General features: G+C 34.4%; 1 protein-coding gene and 1 long non-coding RNA gene across 3 annotated transcripts; one reads left to right on the forward strand and one right to left on the reverse strand.

The window, feature by feature from the left end:
• The first annotated feature begins 451 nt into the window (after positions 1-451).
• On the forward strand, positions 452-13427 carry LOC18109804 (probable LRR receptor-like serine/threonine-protein kinase At5g37450). 2 transcript variants are annotated; one of them, XM_052448166.1, is made up of 21 exons: positions 452-600; positions 699-798; positions 915-1059; positions 1163-1234; positions 1350-1421; positions 5037-5180; positions 5253-5324; positions 5484-5555; positions 6412-6486; positions 6726-6794; positions 7098-7166; positions 7699-7770; positions 7924-8010; positions 8208-8276; positions 9161-9675; positions 9940-10101; positions 10184-10467; positions 10719-10770; positions 11270-11517; positions 11991-12125; positions 12734-13427. In XM_052448166.1, the coding sequence occupies exons 2-21, from the start codon at positions 699-701 to the stop codon at positions 13070-13072; spliced, it is 2853 nt and encodes a 950-aa protein (XP_052304126.1). In that variant the 5' UTR covers positions 452-600; the 3' UTR covers positions 13073-13427. The 2 variants fall into 2 exon arrangements, with proteins under 2 accessions (XP_052304126.1, XP_052304125.1); XM_052448165.1 differs by having other exon boundaries at positions 499-554.
• Positions 13428-14336: 909 nt separating this feature from the next.
• LOC127904452 (uncharacterized) lies at positions 14337-15190 on the reverse strand. Its single transcript, XR_008057652.1, has 2 exons — positions 15153-15190; positions 14337-14503 (listed from the first exon to the last, which is right to left on the reverse strand). It is a non-coding gene; the product is annotated as an uncharacterized LOC127904452 (long non-coding RNA).
• Between the last annotated feature and the right edge of the window lie 9088 nt (positions 15191-24278).

A 24278-nucleotide genomic window follows, 5' to 3' on the forward strand; every position in this document is an offset into this window, starting at 1 on the left:
AAACCGTGATTCATGCAATATCGTGTCCAGAAATGAACGATGCAAGTGTCGTCTCGAGGCATTCAAAGGGACTCGTAGATATCTCATTGCTTGTAAATATAAAAGATCAAAAAGAAAGAAGGAAAAAAGGCCACTTTCGAAAGTTCAAAGGGATTTGGGATGATACCAATTGTGACAGGGTCAGATTTTTGTCGAAATTTTCCTGTCCTCTGCGGCCCAACCACTTTTTTTTTTTTTTAAACAGGAAATTATCCCAATCTTTATTTGAGCCACTCAAGAATAGATGGGGGTGTAATTCAGGTGAAAGAGGGGGGAAATTAATTGAAAATGAACGAGAAAAGAACAATAATTATAGAAAATAAAAATGGTCAACTATGTTGTTCGGCGCCTTACAGTGGCTTGGGAGTTGCCTTGAGCAATAATTTTCTTTTTTTTAATGGCTATCTAACATCTTGACTATTTTGCAAATTCTATACGTAAGAATGACTCGACCACTCTTCTAGCCTGCTCTCTTCTTGCTTCTTATTATCTCACAATCCCTTCGCTGCATGAAGGTGAAGTTTCTTTACCATATAGTAATTGGTAGTCTTTCTGATAACAGTAAGCTAGCTTTGCCTCTTGACTACCACAACGACAATTTACTTCTTTCTCTGTGTTTCTTTCTTACATGCTGATCATCTTGGATTTTATTTCGACAGATGTTGAGGCTGAGGTTCTGTCTCTTTGGAGTCATTATTGCTTTGTTGCAATGTTACTTTGTTGTGCTTTCTTCAGCGCAGAAAACTCATCCATTGGAAGGTTCTCTCCTCTTTATCCATGAATAAACAGACACACTTACAAGCATGTGCATGGTTGATTATGTTTCTTGGTTTTGTTATTGTCACTGTGGAATGATTCTTTCCTCTGTGTTCCAGTCAGTGCTTTGCAAGCAGTCCGTCGGAAGCTCATAGATACACAGGGCAATCTTAATGACTGGAAAAAGAGTGATCCTTGTACATCGAACTGGACAGGAGTAATCTGCGTCGAGAAAAATGATGGTTATCGTCACGTCGAAGAATTGTATGCTGATTTTATACTTTCATAATTATATTTTGCTGTTGTCTTTATAGATTAAGGTTGATCAGATGATGCAACGTTTTGATTACATAATTCATTCTGGCAGGCGTATGCTACGTCTGAATCTCTCTGGAAATTTAGCTCCTGAACTAGGTCTCCTATCATATGCAAAAAGATTGTGAGTCAGATCATATTAGCATACCATTAATTAATATCAGATGATCATCTTTTATTTAATCATCATCCTTGTTATTGAAACTCTCAATCCTTTTGAATTTCTTCTTTTTTTGCAGGAATTTTATGTGGAACAATATAAGTGGTGGCATACCAAAAGAGATAGGGAAAATGACTTCCTTGCAGCTTTTGTAAGTTGAAATATTTGGAGTTAAAAAATTGTATGATGCAGCGTATAACGAAAATAAAAATAGGGTTATATTATTCTCTATAAAATAAATTAGATATCCGTATTTATATTAATATTAAAATTAACAATATTAAAGATCTTCGATATATTTATGTTATCCAGAAGATTAATAATATAAGCATTATTATTGATTTTTTTTAGTACTTTATACGAGCCATACTTCTTCATTTTTAGTTTATTATAGGTGCCTACTAGAAACCTCTTCTTATACAAGAAAACCATGATCATGCCTCTTTCTTAAAACAATTTAGCTCGTCTAAGCTTGTATACTGCATGCTTATTTTTGGCAGTTGCTTCTTCTAGTTTTCTCCTGATCTTTTAATGCACAATTTGTATCTGTTCAACCAAATCCTCTATTCACTTGCTAAATCTAGCAGCTTTAGACAGTGAATGTAAATAAGTACATGATTTGGAGGTTTTATGTACACAATCTCAAATAATGTCTTTCTAGAAGCACTATGCTTGGAACTGTTGTAAGCAAGTTTTGCCTGAGCCAATACAATATCTCACTGTGTAGACTTGTTTTCACAAATTCTATAAATTAGATTGCCCAAAGTTCTGTTTAGAGACTCTGTTTGAACGTTAATTTATGGATGAACAATGCTACCAAACTTTAAAGAGTAATTAAACATTTTCCATAAAGTTAGCCAAAAATAACTAAGAAACCTGATATCTCTATCAGACGTGATGAATTTTGGAACACCATGCAACCTCACTATCTCCTTGAAAAATAGCCTAACCACACTGATCACATCCGTAGTTTTCTTACAGGGTATAAAATGTGTCATCTTTAGATATTTTTCCACAACAACAAAAACATAATCCATTCCTCACTGAGTTCGTTGAAGGCCTAACATAAAATCCATGGAAACATCTTCCCATATATGTCCAAGTATAGATAGAGGCATGTATAAACCAATGTTTTGTGATTGCCTCTTAGTTGTTTGACAAGTAAAACAATGTTGAACAAATTTATTTGCATCACGCTTGAGCCGAGGCTAGTAATACTTATCCTCTAAAGCTGACAATGTTTTACCTCTTCCTCTATGATCCCACTTGAACTTTCTCTTCTTCAAATATTTGGTGATTGGTGCCACAATACTACCGAAATTCCGAATAAATCTCTTATAAAAAATAGTCAAGCCATGAAAACTCTACACATTACTAATTGTCTTGGGCGTGGGCCAATCACTAATTGCCTTCACTCTCTCATTATGAACTTCAACTCCATCAACTCCTATTATAAAACCCAAGAATAACAACTTGCTAGTCATGAAACTACACTTTTTTATATTCACACACAATTTGTTTTTCAGCAACACCTCCAGAACACTTTTTAAGTGCTCAATATGACTTGTTTCATTATGACTAAACATAATGATATCATCAAAATAAACCACAATGAATTTATTTATGAAAGGTTGCAAAACCTCATTCATTAGCCTCATGAATATGCTCGGTACATTCATTAACCCAAATAACATGACTAACCACTCATATAACCCATCTTTTGTCTTGAAACTCATCCCCTGGTCGAATCAAAATTTGATGGTACCCACTTCTCAAGTCAATCTTTGAAAAGATTAATGCACCACACAACTGATCTAGCATGTCATCCAATCATAGAGTTAGAAACCTGTATCCCATAATGATTTTATTAATAACCCGACTATCAATACACATACATCAACTACCATCCTTCTTTGGTGTTAGTAAAGCAAGGAGAACACATGGACTTAAGCTCTCTTGAATCATCCTTTTCTTCAGCAATTGATGAACTTGAGTTTGAAGTAGAAAAATGTGGGAAGAAACTATAAGTGGACTTCATAAGAGAATAAGGTATAATATCAAATATGAATTCTTCCTTATTATACATGCACCATAAATTAAATTTTGAACTCATAGGTCAAAGACATGCTACTTTGCGAATAAGTTAGCTACAATATTGTATTCAAAGTATTTGTTCCTTTAGAGTGAAAGAGTTCAATTTCTGACAGATAACTTAAGGACATCATCATCTATGTCCTCCAGTACTTCAATTGTTGTATTTAAAAGAACTCCAAAATAATCTTCCATAATATCTCCATAAGACTTTTCAGAAATTAACGAGTCCTCCATGTCCTTGTTTGGAAGATCTCCGTCATCATATAAATCTTCTTCATCATCTCCATTAGGTTCATATAGAACATCCTCGTCAAAGAAAGGTTTTTCTCATACTAAAATTCAATCACGTTGATTGATTTTTATCTCTCGGGTTGTGGTTGTTTGGCTTGATCTGACAAGGTCTTATGGACCCCATCAAGTTCATCTTCATCAACACCCTTAACGTAGATAAGTGGTTATCTAGATGAAATTTTAAGAATAGGTCTAAGGTGAGGTTAATCCTAAGGTAAGTCTCCAAACACGTTCAATTTTTTTTGCGATTCCTATTTATGCCTCCCATCAACCAAAATAGATCTTCATTAAATGAATACTCATAGTCATATTGACTACAAAGATTTGCATGAATTGGTTCAATGACAGGTTGGTTGTGGGCTTCATCCTCGACGTGTGCCTCTCTTATTTCTCGGTTCATATTTGTGCGGAACCTTAATGCCTTAAATATGGTTGTAAGGTCATCAAATTTAACATTGATGTCGCCAAACTTAATTTGCATTCACCCCTCTAAAGCTTCTATCGCTACTGAATGGCGATCAAGTCGATTCTAAATAGGCTACATCCCTTGATCACCATTATGAAGATGGTTCATCATCGATCCGGATGTTGACCTGTTTTGATACCATCTGATGCAACATATAGCGTAAATAAAACTAGGATTTTCAAGCTCTAAGGTTATAGACCAAACTGTAGAGAAATCTAGAGAAAATTCCTTGGTATTTTTATTGAATATCTGAATAATAATATTGATCTCCGTAAAATAAATTGGACATCTCTTTTTATATTAGTAATTAAAATCTTTTATAGAAAAATATTTCTAATTAAAATATTTCTAATTAATAGAATCTATCTAATATTAAGGTTAATAAATAATAAAATACTAATTAAATTAAAATTTATATATATAAAACAAATAATTAAAATTTAAAATTAACTAGAAAAATAATTAAAAAAAAAACAACTTAAATCTGGTCATAAACTGCTGGATAATTTTTCTACGTAATAGTTGCTGAACGTTATGTTACTGCAAAATCAAGTGCTAAGAAACAAATTTCTCTTTGCTAGTTGTTTGATTCTTGAAAAAGTAAACTTTCCATATTACTCTACGGTTGGGAGGAAGGAAGATAGAGGGCAATTTGGTGGAGAATAATCCATCTTTTTTTGTTTGGTTCTTTTGAAGGGGAGGGAGAGGAAAGGTTCAAGACAGAGTGTGAGAGAGAAATAGGAAGTCATTCTTACGTTAGGCATTACATCCATCTTACCAAAACAGGTGACCAAGATTGGTCAAGCTTCTGCTTTCTGAAATTGGAAAGCAGGAGATCTCCTTGTGGGTATGAGTAATATAGACAAGGATCATTGCATGGCATATAGTTACTATACCATTCTCTATAATTTGCAGGCTTTTGAGCGGAAACCAAATATCGGGTCCTTTGCCAGATGAGCTTGGTAATCTCCCCAACATAACCAAGTTTCAGCTGGACATAAATCAAATATCAGGACCACTTCCCAGATCGTTTGCAAACTTGGCCACTGTCAAGCACTTGTAAGTGGATTCTTCTTTGGGGACAAACTCTTCCCCTTCTTGCATGTTCTCATGGATGTTTTCTAATTGCAGTCATATGAACAACAACTCAATCAGTGGTCAGATTCCGCCAGAACTTGGGGCATTACCTAAACTCATACACTTGTAAGTTCCGTTACAACCTGCATATAATTCAATTGATTGCCGTTTTTTCATGAAGCTGCAGTCACTGTCAGTTCGAAGCAAATGAACCTAATTTTGCGTTCATGTTTCCTTTTTTTTTTTTTTTTTTCTCTTGTCACTTGCTGTTGCCAACGTTTGCAGCCTGTTGGATAACAACAACTTGTCAGGCTATCTTCCACCAGAGCTTTCAAAGATGCCAAAGTTGTTGGTTTTGTAAGTTCCATCTCATAACGACTCTAACTTGATGAAATGTATTCACTGATTTTTGTATGCATAAGCTCGTGTGTGATTTGTGCTCAGACTCCCTAACACTGATCTTGTATATTTGTCAACAAGGTGAATGTCTTTGTTAAACTAACATATGTTTTGTGTCTTGTAATGGTTTTCATTTGGGGTTATGTTCGACTTTCAGTTGTTTCCAAAGATTTCACCTCTGAAAGCAGTTCCTGCTAGATTAGCATTGAATTATTTTACCGCACTTTATAATTTTTCAAAATTCAGTTTAAAGGGGCGGTGTGATTGGAAGTCAGGTTTCTGCTGAATTCATTTTTTATACATCAAGGGTGAGTGTTGATTTTGGGCAGAGTTCAAAAAAGTTTCCCAGCTATATTGTTAGTCTCAATTGAGTCCCCTAACAATTTTCTTTCTCAATTAGGTCCCTTTAAGTTTCAGAAATTCTCAATTGAATCTCATTTCCTTCATGGATTCCTTCAAAATCCCACCTTTTTTTTTTGTAAGAAACAATGACATTTTGTAGAAGATTTAATGTATACCGTTAAAAATTTATCTAGAGCTTAGACAGAAAACTTCATGCGAATTTTCAATACTTTAGGCATCCAATTTTATAGGCTGAAGAAGCAATTCTGGTAATTTTATCATTGAATACAATGAAATGGATTGGGACGTATTAATACTGTTAATATGCCAATAGGTTCACTAAAAGGCTTTAATTTCTGGTTTTCTGATCCTCTTTCTGAAGGGTTTTTCACTTTGAATGGATTGTGAAAATTAGTCGAAAATGTGCAGTTCTTTTAAATGTAGAAGGATGACTGACTCCAAATCTTTGCAGCCAACTTGATAACAACAACTTTAATGGAACGGAGATCCCAGAGTCTTATGGAAACATGTCCACACTGTTGAAATTGTAAGCTCTTCTCCATACTTCAGCCTTTTACTTTCTTCATGAAAAAGCATGCTGTAAAAATGTTATCTCAATGGTGAAAAAGCATATAGGGATCTGTCACACATGCATAGAGTTGCATTTAGTCTTTTGTTTGTTAATTTCTGATGTCCTTTTTTAGGAAAATGATCTTGCTTGCCTTTGTTGAACTGCAATTCTCTAAAACTGGTTCTTAATTAACACTCTCACATTGAGCTCTGCAGGAGTCTTAGGAACTGCAACTTGCAAGGATCTGTTCCCGATCTGAGTGGCTCACCACACCTTCTCTACTTGTAAGTCTTCAGGCAAAATTCGAGTATTTCGTTTAACCATCATTATTTCTTACAAATTCTTCAAGCATGTAGCTTTCCTCGTTACATGTGCTTGTATTTAATAGGTGACAGTAACAGTCATATTCTATGAACAACCTGCAGTTGCCCTCCTTTTGAACTGGTTGTTGTTCTTTATATGCAAATATTCATGACTATGTAGAGTAGTTGTCTTAAAATAATGTTTTATTTTTTTTTCCAAATTAACTAGGATCTGTTTTAGAATGTTGATTTTTTTCTGACGGCTATTAATAATTTGTTTTTCAGGGATCTAAGCTCAAATAAGCTAGTCGGAAGCATACCGACAAATAAGCTTTCTGTTAATATCACAACTATGTAAGTTACTGAAGTCCAAACTTGTGGAAGCTCAGGTGCTTTTCAGCTCGAATTGTCTCTACACTGTGTATTATGCTTGTTGACGTGCATACAAAACTATATACATACTAGTATGCATCAACAGCAGAGGTTTTGCTGCTAAAATTATGAAATAGAACATCACCACAAGAACATTAGCATTTAATGAAATGCTACTATTTGCATATCTTACAATAGCGTTAGTGGAAGTTCAAAAAATAAACAGCAACAAAAGAAAAGATAATTCAACTGGTTTAAGACTAGCGCACAATGTATGAATGGGATTGTACACGATGAAAGAGGGTATGATCCAAATCCCATGTGGTGAAACCAGAAACAAACCACCAGATTTGTCTTCAACTCTAGAATGATTTTGATGTATAGTATTAACATTATATATTCATTCATTCGAGTATTCATGTGAAATTCAAAATCCTCGCTGCTGCGGTTAATATAGCGATCCTTGTTCTTTCTGACATGAAAAAGTAATTCACAACTTTTTTTAATATTGCAGCAAGTTATCCAACAATATGCTCACTGGACCAATCCCTTCAAATTTCTCAGGCTTTCCTCATCTCCAAAAACTGTAAGACCTCTCTGCATTTATTTGTGCACTTTCTGTTATTTTTTTGCTACACACTATGCTAGCGTGGTTAAAATAATCGTATATTATGAAGCTCTTTGATTTTATAGTTGATGGATGATACCAGTTGATAATGAAGATTATATTTTATTGCAGGTTGCTTGCGAACAACAATTTAAGTGGTGATGCTCCCACTAACATTTGGCAGAGTTTGACTCTTGGTTCATTTGCAAAACTTACCTTGTAAGGCTTAATTACAGAAAGCAACCTTTTCTGACTGAATTTTTCAGTCTTTTCTTAATTATTGCCATGTCATATCCTTCGTTGTATCAATTTATATTGTTTATGGGGTAAATTGCATCAGGCACAGTGATGAACTTCTTGGCCTTCCTACTTCTGTATCTTCTACCTAAACTTGTTATACTGTGCATTACTTGCAGGGATTTCCGGAACAATTCACTTACGAATATTTCAGGCATTATAAATCCTCCTGCAAACGTTAGCATCAAGTGAGATTTGTTTTACCATATAACATATTCACTTTCTGACAGATACATTTCTTTTTACTCCTAATAATGTCACTGCATCCGGGCTCTTTTATGCTTGTTTTTAATTTCTGATGCATAACCTTGTTTTTATTTTCGATAATATTTTTATTTAATCTAAATGAGATAAAGACCATGTCTTGATCATTTGATTGTTAAGTCCTTTTGCCAATTATGATTAGATGTTTCCTTAGATCCCAAGCAGTCACTCCTTGTCTCACTGCTTCAACTCATTGAACCATGTTGTTTCATCACATAACTCCATTCACAATTAGTGGTTGCACTGTGCTGAACTATCTTGGACAAAACCTTGTATCATTATCGTGCAAGGAACCCAGTCCATCATAAACTTGTTATAACATTGTAAGTTTCATGCCTTAGATTTTTTGCAATTAGATTTGGATTTCAGAAATTATATGATGTTTTGCAATGCTGAAACATGTAAATTCTTGCTTGTTACCTTCTCTAATATATAGAATCATCATTTCTGCACTGTGCCTGCTGTTATGTGCATGAATAACTTTCCCTTTGCCTTCCCCTTTTCCCAGCCCCCATTTCCCAGCCCCCATTCTCATAGTACTTATGTAATTTTTTTTTTCCTTCCTACTTAATCAAGTTATATAATTTCTATATATAATATAGTCAGTCACATCCAAATAATATTTATTTTTGTATCCCTGAATCACATGCTTTTAGAATTTAGTTTTAATATTTCTTTCACTAGACTATGTTGCTACAATGACTTTAGTTACCGTTGTGAAATGTTCCGAGAGAGTTTCTTGCATATATAATACAGGAAATAATATTGTAGCAAATAGTTTTAAGAGTTTTAATAACTGGATATCTAGGCTTCAAGGCAATCCTGTTTGTCAAAGAGCAAATGAGCTAAACATACTCCCGTTTTGTGGAGTCCCAACTGGAGATACTGAGGCTCCTGGAAGCTCAAATGACTTCCCTGAAGGCTGCAAAACTCAATCTTGTCCCTTCAGTGATAATTTTGAATACGTTCCAGAATCTCCTTCTCCCTGCTTCTGTGCTGCACCTCTTGGCATTGGATTACGCTTGAGAAGTCCCAGCATATCAGATTTTCAACCATATAAATTCCCATTTGAGCTTTGGATAACCGACTATCTTGGCATGAACCCTTACCAACTAGTGGTTGACTCATTCATGTGGGAAGAAGGTCCCCGGCTGAGGATGTATTTGAAAATCTTTCCTTCATTTAGTAATGATACTCATAAATTCAACACAAGCGAGATTCTACAGCTCATGGACGAGTTTGCTACATTTTCCTTTCCCAGCGATGATACCTTTGGCCCATATGATCTACTTAATTTCACGCTCCTTGGACCTTACAAAAATGGTATGTCTCTGGAGCTACATGTTTTTCACTTCAAACACCAATTTTGTATCTGCACTGTATGATAAAGTGAAACTACAGTAAGTTACTAGTAGTGAGCCTAGTGACTAGAATTGCTGCATCTTCCTCCACTTCTATTCTACAAACTAGTTCGTTATTTTATCAAATGCATGACCCAAGAAATACCAGGGGAGGTGTTGGGGCTTTCTCTTACATGACGAATCATATACAGAGAACTTACTGCTTTCATTGTTTTGAAAATGCCAGTGATATTTTTCAAGCTTCCGAAATCAGGAATGAGCAGAGGTGCCCTTCTTGGAATTGTGTTAGGATCCATGTCCCTCATAGTTGCTATATCTTTGGTGATTGCATTCATTTTCTATAAAAAGCACAAGAGATTCTATCGTCAAGTTTTCAAGAAAAAGTCAAGTAAGCCATTATCCTGTTATGACATTTGCTCCCCCCTACTTGTCTCCATCAAAAAGGAATGATGCTATTTTTTTCCATGCAGCTCAAAAACTTCCATTTAAAACTGAAAGTGTGAAAGAGTTCAGTTTTCTAGTACTTGAAATGGCAACAAATGGTTTTGATAGCTCTATGCAAGTTGGGCAAGGAGGTTACGGAAAGGTGTATAAAGGAGTTTTAGCTGATGGTACAATAGTGGCCATCAAGCGTGCACATGAAGGATCTTTGCAGGGTCAGAAAGAGTTCTTCACTGAAATTGAACTCTTGTCACGCTTGCATCATCGCAACTTGGTGCCATTGGTTGGGTATTGTGTTGAACAAGGCGAGCAGGTACGTTGTGGGTAACAATACCTGTCACATACGACTTGTTGTGATATGATTATGGGATAACAGCTCAGACCGAGAGTCATTTTAGCTTCCCAACAGTTGGATGCATTAAAATGTCGTTCTAGGCTCTTTGTGCTTTCTCTTTGTTTCTTTTGAAAATTCTGGCAGTATCTTGTCAAAATTGAGTGCCAAAATGCCTATTATCTACTTCAAAATCAACAACTTACCATCTTTGCGTTTTGTGTATTTCTCAGATGCTAGTGTATGAATTCATGCCTAATGGATCTGTTGGATACCTCCTCTCTGGTAAACATTTTGTATTGTGCAACTTGTGATGTTGTTGGATTAGATTCTTCTTCTTGTTTTCTTTTTCCAAACATTTTGAAGAAAGTTTTGTGGATTTGTATGCAGAAGATTATACTGAAGCCTCATGTTCATTTCTCATTTTTTCCCTTCATTCTCTTCTAGTTAGTCATTTATCTACACAAGGAAATCAAAAAATAAATTTATATGGAGTATTTGAAAGAGAATAGGAAGCATTGTCAGCTATAGCATTAGCAGGGGTAGGATGAGCACTAAATAAGGCTTCGAAGTTGCTAGCTAGATGTCACTCTAAGGGTGTAACATGATTCTCATCTTAGATTTCAACCATAATTAATCATTGTTCTTCTGCTATGTCATCATCTTTGTTTGTTTTAAAAAGGATGGAGGGGGGGGGGGGGGTAACAAAATCCATGGTGTAGAAGCTCGACTATTTCTTCTTGTATATAGTCATATTTGACATTGTTGATGTGTGATATGACAGGTAAATTCAAAAGACCTGCAAGTTTTTCTATGAGGATGAATATTGCATTGGGTTCAGCCAAGGGTATACTCTACCTTCACACTGAAGCTGAGCCACCAATCATCCATCGAGATATCAAAGCAAACAACATATTACTGGACTTCAAGTTTACTGCAAAAGTTTCAGATTTCGGAATTTCGAAGCTTGCACCAGTACAAGATTGCGAAGGCGGTGCGTCTCATATATCCACAATTGTGAAAGGCACGCCGGTATGTAGCATTCTGTAACATGATCAATTTGAATTGTGGATTATGAAACTCTCTTCAGAGGATGCTATAACCTTTACCTGTAATTTCAATACTATAGACATTTAAGATCATCACTATAACGCATGTTTTCAATGTACAAGAAATCACACATTTTATACTTTCCAATTTCCCAGTGTCTTGGAAATTTCTATAATGACTAGGTAATGACTGAAGCTTAGTCTAATATCATAATATAACATGTCCCTTTCAGCATTGGTACATCAATCTTGTGAAATCAAATCCATGTTATGAAAGTTACATAGAAATTTGAATAGTTACCAATGGCCTCTTCTCCAAAGGGTACCTTTTCCTAGCAATATATCCAAACCTTTGGTAAAAAGCAAGTTTGGGTAGCAATCAGAACTTTCTTCTACATGATATATTTATCTGACGTGGGAATGCACTGAACTCACTTGAACCTGAACTCCATGCAGGGATACCTCGATCCAGAATATTTTCTGACCAACAAGTTGACAGATAAGAGTGATGTTTATAGCCTTGGAGTTGTATTTCTTGAACTCTTGACAGGGATGGAGCCTATATCTCATGGAAAATATATCGTTCGAGAGGTACATAACGGTTCATCACAAATACCATAACTTAAACAACTGCTTATTGTTTTTCAACTGTGAAAATTTGATTCAGGATAAAATTGAGCAGGATTAATAGTGGATATCAACATTGTAGTATTTATCAATTCTTGTTGCATGAACCTCTGACCGGCATTAAATCTGTTTCTATCAGTAACTGTAGAAGCTTCAGAGTTATTTTCACACTATAACCAGGGATTCTTTCAATAATTCAATTGTGTTTGCCAGTTTCCCCTGTCTGGTCTCATAAAAAAAGGCAACTATTTGGACATTACTGTTAATTTTAGACTCGGATGAAGATCTTTGCATCTATTTCTCAGCTAAAATAGTTTTCTTATGCTCAACCACCAACATCAGAGGACAGATTATCAATCATGCTATAATATGATACCTTAAACATACAACCTATTTCCTTAACTACTTGAAATTTGTTCCTTGTTTGCACCATAGAACTAGAAGTTTGCAGTGGAGCACAAACAGTGTTTTTGATAGGACACTAGAAACATGCAGAGAGGATTCCCATGCTGAAGTTGCACCCTTCTTCATCAGAATCTAATGTTGTTGCCTCTTCTATTTGTCAACGACAGGTTAACGCAGCATGTCAATCTGGAATAATGTTCTCCATCGTAGACCAAAAAATGGGTCCTTATCCCTCCGATTGTGTCAAGAAATTCATGGCATTGGCCCTAAAGTGCTGTCATGATGAGCCTGCTGAACGACCATCAATGTTGGAAGTGGTTCGCGAGTTGGAGAATATATCCTATATGCTCCAAGAATCTGGCCCCATTTCATCAGAGCTTGAGACATCTGGAATGTCAGGGGTGGATTCGCCAGCTCTCTTTACTACAGGCAAACCTTCTGCCTCCTCCGGTTTCCTTGGAAGTGATCTAGTCAGTGGTGTATTTCCCGTTATCAGGCCTCGCTGATTGATTATGTGAAAACGGAAACTCCCCATGTATCTGTGTATATTCTGGTGAGTCTATTCACCTGGTGCTCGACATGTGTGTCTCAAAATGGAGTTTAGTGCCATAAATTACATAACTTCGCAAGTATTGAACCGAACAAAACTTTCCATTTTACACCAATTAGCTACAACATGTAAACGTATAAGGCACCTCAAGTAGTTTTTTTTTTATGTATCATATGCTTTCTTTGATGTGAGACATGAATACAAAGATGCCAAATTTCTGTTTTCCACACAAAAAAAGAAGGGAAAGAACTGGTCAGTCTATGAACAATTGAATAACTTGGTTGATGAATGAAAGAGCAAGTTCATTATCATATATATCCAATTTGAAATGCCAAAACCAAATAATGTAATTTGCGTTAATAGTTCCGAGAGAGGAAAAAAAAAGATTTGATGATTACTAGCTACTACAACCACTAGATTGGTGTCCTATGCACACGTCGTGTGCCAAACCAAATTTATTTTCAACAAAAAAAAAAGTTTAAAAGAATGCTGTGTTTTTAAAGAATAAGAGAAATTCAATAATTGAGTTAAACCTTGATTAATTTGATAGTATGATAAAAAAAAATAAAAAATTAGACAACAATAGCAACAATAAATAAGTTTTTTTAAAAAGAAATATTGCTCCGAGCAAAACTGGGCTAATACGTGAAACTCGTAACCTAGCACATGAGACCGGGACAATCCTATTGAAGAACGGTACAAAAAAAATCAATTGTAAAAAAGGACATGGAAAAAAAAGATCCAAGCCAATCCGATCAAATCTTTCAAACTCGTGACCTGAAATATTAACAAAATCCCGATCAATAAAATGATGAAGGATGAAATAAAAAAAATAAAGTTCCAATAAAAAAAAGATTAAAAACAAAACAAATTTAACATAAAATAAACTAAACTAAAATATTGCGGGATGCAATTGAAAAAACAATTCAATTAAGAGAATGATATGAAATATTGAGGGATACAATTGAAAAGATAATTTAATTAATAGAACAATTAAAAATAAAAAAATAAAATCAGAAGAATGGGGACCGAATCTGAAAGGTGAGAAAACCAAAGGAGGATTAAATTGAAAAAAGAGTTCTAATTCCATGGATTGTCACGACCCGAATTCCGGATCCATGACCGGCACATAGGCAAGGTTCCCCTCCAAGGTTCCATACCTATGCGAACCCAAACTTACATACAAACTTATCCTTACTCAATCAGAGTTCAACGCAGCATTAATAACAAAATCAACTTCATAATATAATTGAATTGTCTTAATACAAGAGTTCATATAAATTCATAGTTTTGGAGCACTAACTAGACATAAAGAAAAAGGTACAAAGTACAACCAAAGAGCAGGTTCTGAAGGTCCAACAAAATGACCTGCTATCAAGCTATAAGCCTGAAAAGGATAAATAATGAGATGGTAAGTTCAACAACTCAGTGAGTAGATAACGTTCAATATACACACATGAGGTAATAAAACAATGAGAAATATATATACAAGTATGGTTCTAGGTTCTTATAGGAAGGTTTCTCAAATAGACCATAACAAGAATATCAGAAGGTAAAGCTCGTCAGAAAATCAAAATGCAATGAGCATGAGGCTCCGTACTGTGGGATGATCAGTCCACACAGGTTGGTGACTCCCCCGACCAACTAGGGTTCATATATGATGTGCACAAAGACTAACACTACCCTATTAGCATGGGTATTCTGACTGACATACCATAGGTTCATAATCATAATCAAACAGACATATTCATATCTCAAGGCTCAACTCATGACATCAATCAAATGAGGAGCTATCAATTCAGAATTCAATTCAAAATATATACTGGTTCATATCAAGAATTCAGATTCAACAATTGATCATGCTTTATCAAAACAAGGATAATAATCAACATATACATATGTGTGTGTGTGTCTATATATATATATATATATATATATATATACATACATATATTATCAAGAAGCATGATCCAATTCATATTAACAAATAAAATATTTATAATATTTCTCATGCATATGAAAAATTATCCACTCACCTGACTCAAAAGCAAACAGAAGTCAAAAGCAGACACCGAAAAAAATCCTACTGATGTCTCGCAGGTAGAATATCAGGATTATCTGAATATAAATGAGACATATTCAAGAATGACTCAAAATAATATATAACCTATTTAATACACTTATCTAAGGGTATATTCCATAACCCTATATGTTTTTGAACTAACTAGTTATTTTTTCTAAACACCCAACATGAAACGGTTTTTCTCGAAATCCAATCCATAATAAAACAAATAAGAAAATTGGTAATAATTCACTAAATAACCCTCAATTATTCATCAAACCAATCTGCAAAAGCTAATATTACATCTAGGGACCAATCTGTAATTTATCATATTTTTAAGGGTCAAATTGTAACTTTTGTCAAATTGAAGGACCAAACTAAAAATATCATAAATCCATTACTATACTGAAATTCTGACCATAATTAATCCTCATTTCTGTCCAGAATATCTCATTATACTCCAGGGACCATTCTGGAATTTTTCCAAATTTTTAGGGTCAAATTGTAATTTTTGTCAAATTGAAGGATCAAACTAAAGTTGTCATAAATCCATGACTATACTGAAATTCTGACCATAATTAATCCGCAATTCTGTCCATAATATCTCATGATGCTCCAGGGACCATTCTGGAATTTTACCAAAATTTTAGGGTCAAATTGTAATTTTTGTCAAATTGAAGGAGCAAATTGAAAGTGTTAAAATTTCATAACTATACAGGAATTCTGCCCATAATTCATCTTTTATTCTGTTCAGAATCTCGGAATATGTTCTAGGGACCAATCTGTAAATTTTCCAAAGTTTGGGGACTAAACTGTAATTTCCACAAATTGAGGGACCAAATTGAATTTTCATCATCTTCAACCTCCAAACCATAATTTCAACAGAAAACCCACTGTTCTTTCCTTATTTCTAACACAAATTCACATTCAAACAAAATCATAACTCAAAATCATCATAATCTTCCATAATCAACTAAATAATCAATTACCCATAACAATTAACCCTATAACATTCAAATTAACTCTTCAATCAAACCCAAAACATAAATTTTCAAAACCCTAACATTCATCAAAACTGAAATTAAAGTTCAATTAACATACATTTATACATTTAACAACCTAAATCTTACCTTTAAACTTATTTCCTCCAACTCCCTTCTATTTCCCTTATCCTTCCCTCTTTTCTCTTTTTCTTCTTCTTTCTCCCTTCTCTCTCACGGTTTTCTCTTTCAAAATTTTCAGATCTCTTCTTGTTTTTTTTTTCTATTTATATTTATCATCTCTTTATACAATTACTACCATACCCCCCATTTAATAATACTTACTCTTTAAGTCACCAAGGGCTTTGTAGCCTTTTCCTATTCATTTAAGTCAAAACGTTACATGGATAATCTAAAATAAAATAAATAACAATAAAAAGAACATGAACCAAATCTAAAAAAATAAATAAATTGAAGGGTTGCTTTGAAAATATGCATGATTTGGCTCTGGAACCAAAGAGGAGAGAGCGAAGAAGGATGAACAAAAGAAAGGCCATCGATGCAAAACCTAACATATTTTTTGTAAGACCCATGTCATGACCCATTAGACCAAAGCCTAAGAACAACCTAAGAACCCAACCTAACCTATATATTTAAAGAAGAGGTTCGCTAAAGAATTTTTTTTTTCCCTTCTTCTTTTTTCTCTTCCTTGCCATAACTTCTCTCAAAAAATAACAAGGAATTTAGCTCTATCTAAACTTAAGCTTTTGGGTTTTAAGAAGGGTTAAAGAAGCAAGTATCATGACTCTGTCTTCTGTTGTTTTTTATTGGGGATTTTATAGTTGGTGGATTAAAGAAGTGTTTTAGGGTTTTTATGATGTTGAATACATTGATGATTTAAGAAGTTTAATTGATGTTTTAGTATTAGTTTGGCTTAAAATCATTTGATATGAAGTCAGGAATTTTTAGGTTTTAAGAATCTACAGAATTTTGGAAGACTGGTAGATCGAGATTATAGAATCCCGATCAATCGGTCAATCGGTTTGCTAAACCGGCCAACCAGTTTGCTTGATAGTGCTAGTTGACTGGCTGGTCTGAACCAGCTGACCAGTTGGCTTATGGTGGTGGTCAACCGGTTGACCAAGTAATGGGGTTTGATTGGTTCTGTTAAGTTTGGTTACCTTGGGATATGTTCGGGATGATTAGGTGGATCTATTTCGATTTTATATTTATGTTTTGGTCTTAAATTTTAGAGTTATAGTCTTCTATGTTATCTACTTCGAGTTGTTTTTAGTGTTTTTCCGTATCCATTATAGATTTTGCTTACATTTCTCTTAGTGATTATTAGTAGTTTTCAGTTATATATCTGTTTGTCTTTTGTCATTGTTTTTTGGATGAGTGAGATAATCTTAATATGCATGTAATATAAATAATATATGTATGTTGATTATAGGATGAATACAATTGGTTAATTCTTGAACACACACACACACTAAGCATAATAATATATGGTAATTGAATACATGTTAAATACTAGAAAAAATCATTGACTCAGATAACAAATGAAACACTAAGGTTTTGATACCATATGAGGTTTGTGTCCCCGATCACTGTGGGAGGATCAGTCGCCACAGGCTGGTGTCTTTTTCACTAGCTAGGCATACAGAATACTAGGTGTACATAGACTAATTACTCTTTGTTAGCATGAAGTTACTGACAAGTATATCGATATCAGGATATAACAGATACTCATATGAATATCAAAGCAAATGAATGTCATATCAAATATAATTTAATTCAATAGAATGTGAGTGTGAAATCAAGAATAGATGAGTACTTAGAAAATAAAGCAACATATATCTGACATGTATTACATTACCATATGTTATTAAGCTTAATGTATGTTTATATGTGTGTGTGAGTGAGTGTGTGTGTGTGTGTGTGTGTGTTAGTCCTTATACTTATAAATAGCTAAAATATATATTAAATGTTATTTTTTCACCGAGTTGGTTGAACTCACCCCTCTATTTTAATAATATTTGAGGGTCTTAGCTTTCATTAGCAGATTGACCTTTAATTAAGAGTTTCCGCTACTTTGTTTGTTGGTATGCCTTGCTTGCTTCCGCGAAGCTTTTTTTATTTTTTGTGATTCGATGTCTTAGATGCTCCACTATTACGCTGTTTTCATTGAAGTTTAGATTTTTATTTCAAAGATTGGATTTTGTTCAATGTAATAAATATTTTGAATTATAAATTGTTTTATTGATTTTGAGGAATATTTGAAAGATTATGAATTGTTGCATGAATTTTATATGTATTAGTTTTATGATATGTATGTTATGGGGCTTAGTGTGGGTGAGGTGTCCCCTTGACACCGCTCTTATGTTGCCAGTCACGGATCTGGGATTCAGGTTGTTATATTTTTTCAACATGCATTGCCCAGGAATGGAGACAACGTCATGAGGATGAAAACTGTCATAACCTATTTTTGGGTTCTTCCAAATTACATTTTCTTTTCTTAAAAAAAAACCAGAACACTGTGTCGTTTTGAACGACACTGTTCCCCTTCTTCCCTGCGCATGCAGAGGCAGGGAAGAAGAAGATTTTAAATCATTTTCCCCTCTCTCTCTCTCCACCCCACTTGCCCAAAAAGCCCGCATGACCCATACCCACACAACCATACCCTGCAAGCACTATGGAAGAAAAATGAGACGGAGACCCATGCCCTGCACTTGAACAGGGTATGGCAAACCTCTCCCCAACTACCTATAAATACAGAGGAACGCGCAGAAGAATGGCGGGGGAGAAAAAAAGAGAAAGGGGAAGAGAGACCGGGAGAGAGAGACCGACAATTTTTTTAAGAGAGAAAGGAGAGACCGAAAGAGAGAAACAATAAGTTTTCGAGAGAGAAAGGAGTGAAGAGAAACGGACCAAAACAGCAGAAACTAGGGGGAGGAAGAAAGGAAAACAAGGGAGAACATAGGAGGAAGAAGAGAAAAAAAAGAAGAGGGAGCAGGGAATGACCGAAGAGAAATATTACAGAAAGAGGGGGGACGTTTGGGGGAGGCAGAGGAGAGAAAGGGAAGTGACAGAGGAAAAAATATATACCAAAGAAGAAGAACAACCGCAGCTGCCACCGTGCTTCCTCTCCACCGCCACAGCACACCACCTGACCGCCGCTGACACTGCCATCTCCAACCGCCGCTGACAGCCATGAAGAGACAGAGGAGAAGAAGAGAAGATAATTGAAAAAAAGAGGAGAGGGCTGATAAGTGAAACAGAGGAGACAGGAGAGAAGGAGGGAAAACCGCCGCCGCCGCCAACGTCTCCTTCAACCACCGTTGACGGCCACGATTGTGTCTCGCCACTCCAGGTAACCGGCTTCCCCCACTGCCTTTTGTTTATATGTCCTCTCCTGTTTTCATTTTTGCATGCAGAACGTGACTCACGTTCTGCAGCAGCACAGTAACTACCTAATTATTTGGGTGGTTTTTTTCTTTTTTGTAAAAAAAAAACTTTCCAAAAATATGGTTTGGGATTTTTACAATTTCCTCGCGCACTAGTTATGCTGTTTTTGATCAAGATCGACTGTATTTTTACGTCATTAAAAATACCCAGTTTTTGTCAAAAAAAAGAAAAAAAATGTTTTTGTGTATACGGCCAAGTCTCTCAAAACCTAAAAAAATCATATTGCATTTTTATACAACAAAGAAAACTTCAAAAAAAATATACATATATTTTATCATGCATTTTGGCTTTAATAACCAGTTTATTAAAGTCATGAGAACTTTGGCCATTATTTAAAAAAAAAACCAAAAAAAAATATTTTGCTTTGTTTTAATATAGGGGATTACGAATTTATACGTAAAACGTATTCCCGATATTAAAAAGATAGTTTTTTTTATAGACATTAGAACGGTTAGGTTTTATCTCATGAGATAAGAACTTCCTCACTGATGAGGGCTTTTCTTGAAACATAGACGGACCAACATGATAAGACCTTAGATTTTTTATCAGACAATAAAACAATGCAGCTTACCTTAGGTATGGCGTATTTGGGGTGCTAGTACCTTTCCTTTACGCAACCAGTCTCTGTACCTGATCTCTAAGACTGGTTAGGGTTCCTAGTGACCAAAATACTAGGTGGCGACTCTCATTCCTATTTTCCACTGACAAAAAGACAAGAATTCCTTGTCTCCCTATATTTTCCAGACACACACATTGAGTGAGGGTGGACGGTCGCCGCGACGCCGCACACATGCGACAAAAACGTCGTCATGGAAACCAGAGTTTGGCCGCTGGACGACGCTGTACACGCGTTCCAAAGACCGCAGGGGAACACATGTGCAACCACCTTTTTCAAATTAAATATTATTCTATTTATGAAAAATACTAAACTATCCTTGGATAAGCTCAATAACAACAAAAAACCAAAAATAAAAAGACAAAAACACCACTTGACCCAAGGCAAAGACAATCCTAATTCAAGGGTAGTGTGGTAACTTTACTGTGTAACTAAAATGAAAAAGTCAAAACCCCTGCCGTCAATGCTTTATTTTTTTTTACCTCCAAGGGCACATCAGTAATTTCATTGTGCAAATAAAAATAAAAAGGCACAGTGCTAAGGAGTCTATAACTACAGTAAAAATTGCACAATTATATCACTACCCCTTTTAGTTTATTTTAATTTTGACTATTGAAACTGTTTCAAGAAATTTGGAATCAAATCTAGCCATCAACAACAGGCAGTAGCTTTCCATAAATCAAGAAATTAAATAAAATAATTTTATACATCATTCATGAATATACTAAGTAGTGCTATTTCTTTTAATATATATATATATATATATATATATATATATATATAAAATAACAACAATTAATTTTGATAAAATGAAAGAAACAGATGCAATAGAAATAAGAGGGTACGTACGTAAAACCCCACGCAACGTACGTATACTGTGTACAAATTAAAACTAGGATTATATAACCTTAAAGATACAACTCTAAATTATATGATGTTCTCTGAAATGTCTAAAATTCAATATATATTAATTAGTCTAACGAGAAAAATAATCACCAATTGTTTATGTTTATATATATATATATATATATATAGAGAGAGAGAGAGAGAGAGAGATGTAAGAGTACCGACATAACCAAAAGAATCCAAAGCTAAGTAAAATAAGTAATAAAAACACAATATTAATTTAATTTAAACTACAAAATCAGCATCTTCTAGCCTAATTTGCTAGGCCTCCACTAGTTATAACAAGCTGCTGACTCCCTTTGTAAAACCTCCTAACTAAAATCTTGATATAATTCAATGACTAAATCTTAAGTTATGATTATTTTTACTAGAATACACGTTTGATGCGTCTAGTATTATTCATGGGTTTTGCCTTGTTTTAAAAACGCGGTGTAAACTGCATTCTACGTTCTCTTAAATTATGAATTTGTTTTTTCTTAAAAGTTATTTATTTTTAATATTTTCAGATCGTTTTGATGTGCTTATCTCAAAAATAATTTTAAAAAAATAAAAAATTATTATTTTAATATATTTTTAAATAAAAAACACTTTAAATCACAACCGCTATTACAATCCTAAAATGACTGTTAATCACTAGTATTGGAGCCTGCAATAGGTTCGACGTCATAAGGGATTCAGTCGAATGCATTTGCCAGCACCTCTATGGATCCGTCCAATTAAAGTTATAGCCTAATCTTTTTAAATTTGTATTTGAGTATTTTTCTTTCCTTTTTTAAAAAAATATTTTCAAGTGTTTTGTGTGATATATAACATGCATGAGGATTCCAGAGAGAAGAGTGAGAGAAAGGTGAGGGGAAAAAAACCTAACAACATCAGAAAAGGAATCGAACCACTTCCAGCTCAGTGCAAAAACTCTAATCCTTTTGATGTCCAGTCCCCCACCCAACCCGTCCTCGATCCGTGGTTTGAATACTCTAAGCTATTTTTGCGTCCAGAGGAGGAATCTTCACACTGTCTGGACTATATATATCATGAAGTCTTTGACATGAATTCTGATAGTGCAGAATTGCTCCTGTATAGATGGTTTAAGAAAATAATTTATTTTCATATTCATGAACTTGTGTCTCACTTGTGTCACCTGCATATGTTATAATTTGGCTTGCAGAGATCTGAGAGAGGGCAACCTTAGGGGGCCTCTACCACCCAAACTTCCTGATACTATGAGAACTCTGCAAGTAAAACAGTGTTGCAAGGGAGAAAAAACATTGAATCGGTTTCATCGCTTTAACTTGATTCTACACATATTTATTGACAATCATAAATGTACTAACAGTAAATTTAGATGTTCTTATCATTTTTAGTGGTCAAGAGTTTCATCTTTTCTTTCATGGTTGTGTCTGTCTCTTTCTTCAAGGTAGACTTAGAGAGTATTCTTATCATTTTTAGTGGTCAAGAGTTTCATCTTTTCTTATTCATGGTTGTGTCTGTCTCTTTCTTTGAGGTGGACGACTTAGGGAGTAACGGATGCGATGTCACTAGTCATTCTCCGAGCACCGTAAGAAGTTTCCTCAAGCTGGCTTCCAACTGCATGCGTTCTCCAATTTTGTTTTTGTTGAAAATTTAGCAATAAAGGATCAGAACAAGTGCTCAACGTATTCACTGGTCCATTTACTGAAACAACTACATTGGAGAATCTCAGATATCTTCACACACAATGATGCCCAACCAATCACAATAAAAAATAGATAGAACATTCAACAAAGTAAAAGATAAGATCTCTCTCTTCTTGATTTAAAGAGAAAGTTGCTATCAGAAATTAAATTTCTCAAAGGTATTTTATATTTTATTTATTACTTTGAATGTTCAATAGGCCTAAGAAAATGACCGTGTTGACGTGTTACAAGGTTGATAATATTTTTAAGCGTAGTCAAGGTGCTTGCCTTGTGGTTGAAGATTGATAGAAACACTTTAGCGTACACTGGAATGGGTCTAGGGATCAGCTCTGATGGGATCAAATTCTGGAATAGCAGAATAACTCACAGCTGACGTTTACTATATTTTCCTTTGTCTGGTCTCTGTTCTGTCTTTTTCATTGCAGCAGCCGTCCTTTTATGGCTTCTTTTTTTCTTCTTTCTGTCGTGGCCTTTTTTTCTACTTCTTTGGCTATCTTCTTATTAGCCAAAAGTTAATAAAATCTCGACTATTATCTGGAAAAAAAAAAGGTGCCAAAACCTGCTGTCATGATCTGTAATGGTGGGACAAAGTGCTTTGATGGAAAAATAGTGGAAAATGAAAGAAGTGAGATGTTTATGCCATGTTTGTTTCTCGGAAAATAGTTTTCGGGAAATTATTTTCTAAACTTTCCTGTGTTTGTTTGCCATTAGAAAAAGTGGTCAACGGAAAACATTTTCCGGTCAAAGAAAAACATTTTCCGGTCAACGAAAAACATTTTCCAATCAAAGAAAAATTTTACTTGGTTTTCAGGAAAGTGTTTTCCCTTTTGGCCGTGTTTGTTTTCTGGAAAGTGGTTTCCGGGAAACCACTTTTCAAATTTTCATGTGTTTGTTTGCCGTTAGGAAAGTTGGTCAACGGAAAACACTTTCCAGTCAAAGAAAAATTTGGCTTGGTTTTCAGGAAAGTGTTTTCCTGAAAAATTTGGGCGGAAAACACTTTCCGGAAGTTGTGAAAAATTTAGAAATGTCATTATTTGCTGATTATATCAAATTTGATCCTCAAACTTTTGATTGTTATATATATTTTGTTTTGAATATTTATTTTTTTATTTCATCTCTTAAAATTTAATTTTTATATTAACTTTGGTCCTTATTTTTATAATTGTTATTTGCTTTTTCCTTATCATTTTTTTATTGAAATTTTTTATCTATCAAATTTGATCCTTATTCTTTTGATTGTTACTTATTTTATTTGAAATAATTTATGAAATGTTAATTATTATTATTTTAATTTCTTCATCTTTCAATTTTTTTATTTTTTATTTGATCTCTATTATTTTGATTATTATTTATTTTATCTGAGATAATTTATGAAATTATATTTTTTTTCAATTTCGTTCTCATTCAACTTTTTAATTTGTAAGATTTGTTCCTCATTATTTTAATAAACTTAAAAA

The sequence above is a fragment of the Populus trichocarpa genome, chromosome 16 (genome assembly GCF_000002775.5).
Source record: "Populus trichocarpa isolate Nisqually-1 chromosome 16, P.trichocarpa_v4.1, whole genome shotgun sequence".
Taxonomy (NCBI): domain Eukaryota; kingdom Viridiplantae; phylum Streptophyta; class Magnoliopsida; order Malpighiales; family Salicaceae; genus Populus; species Populus trichocarpa.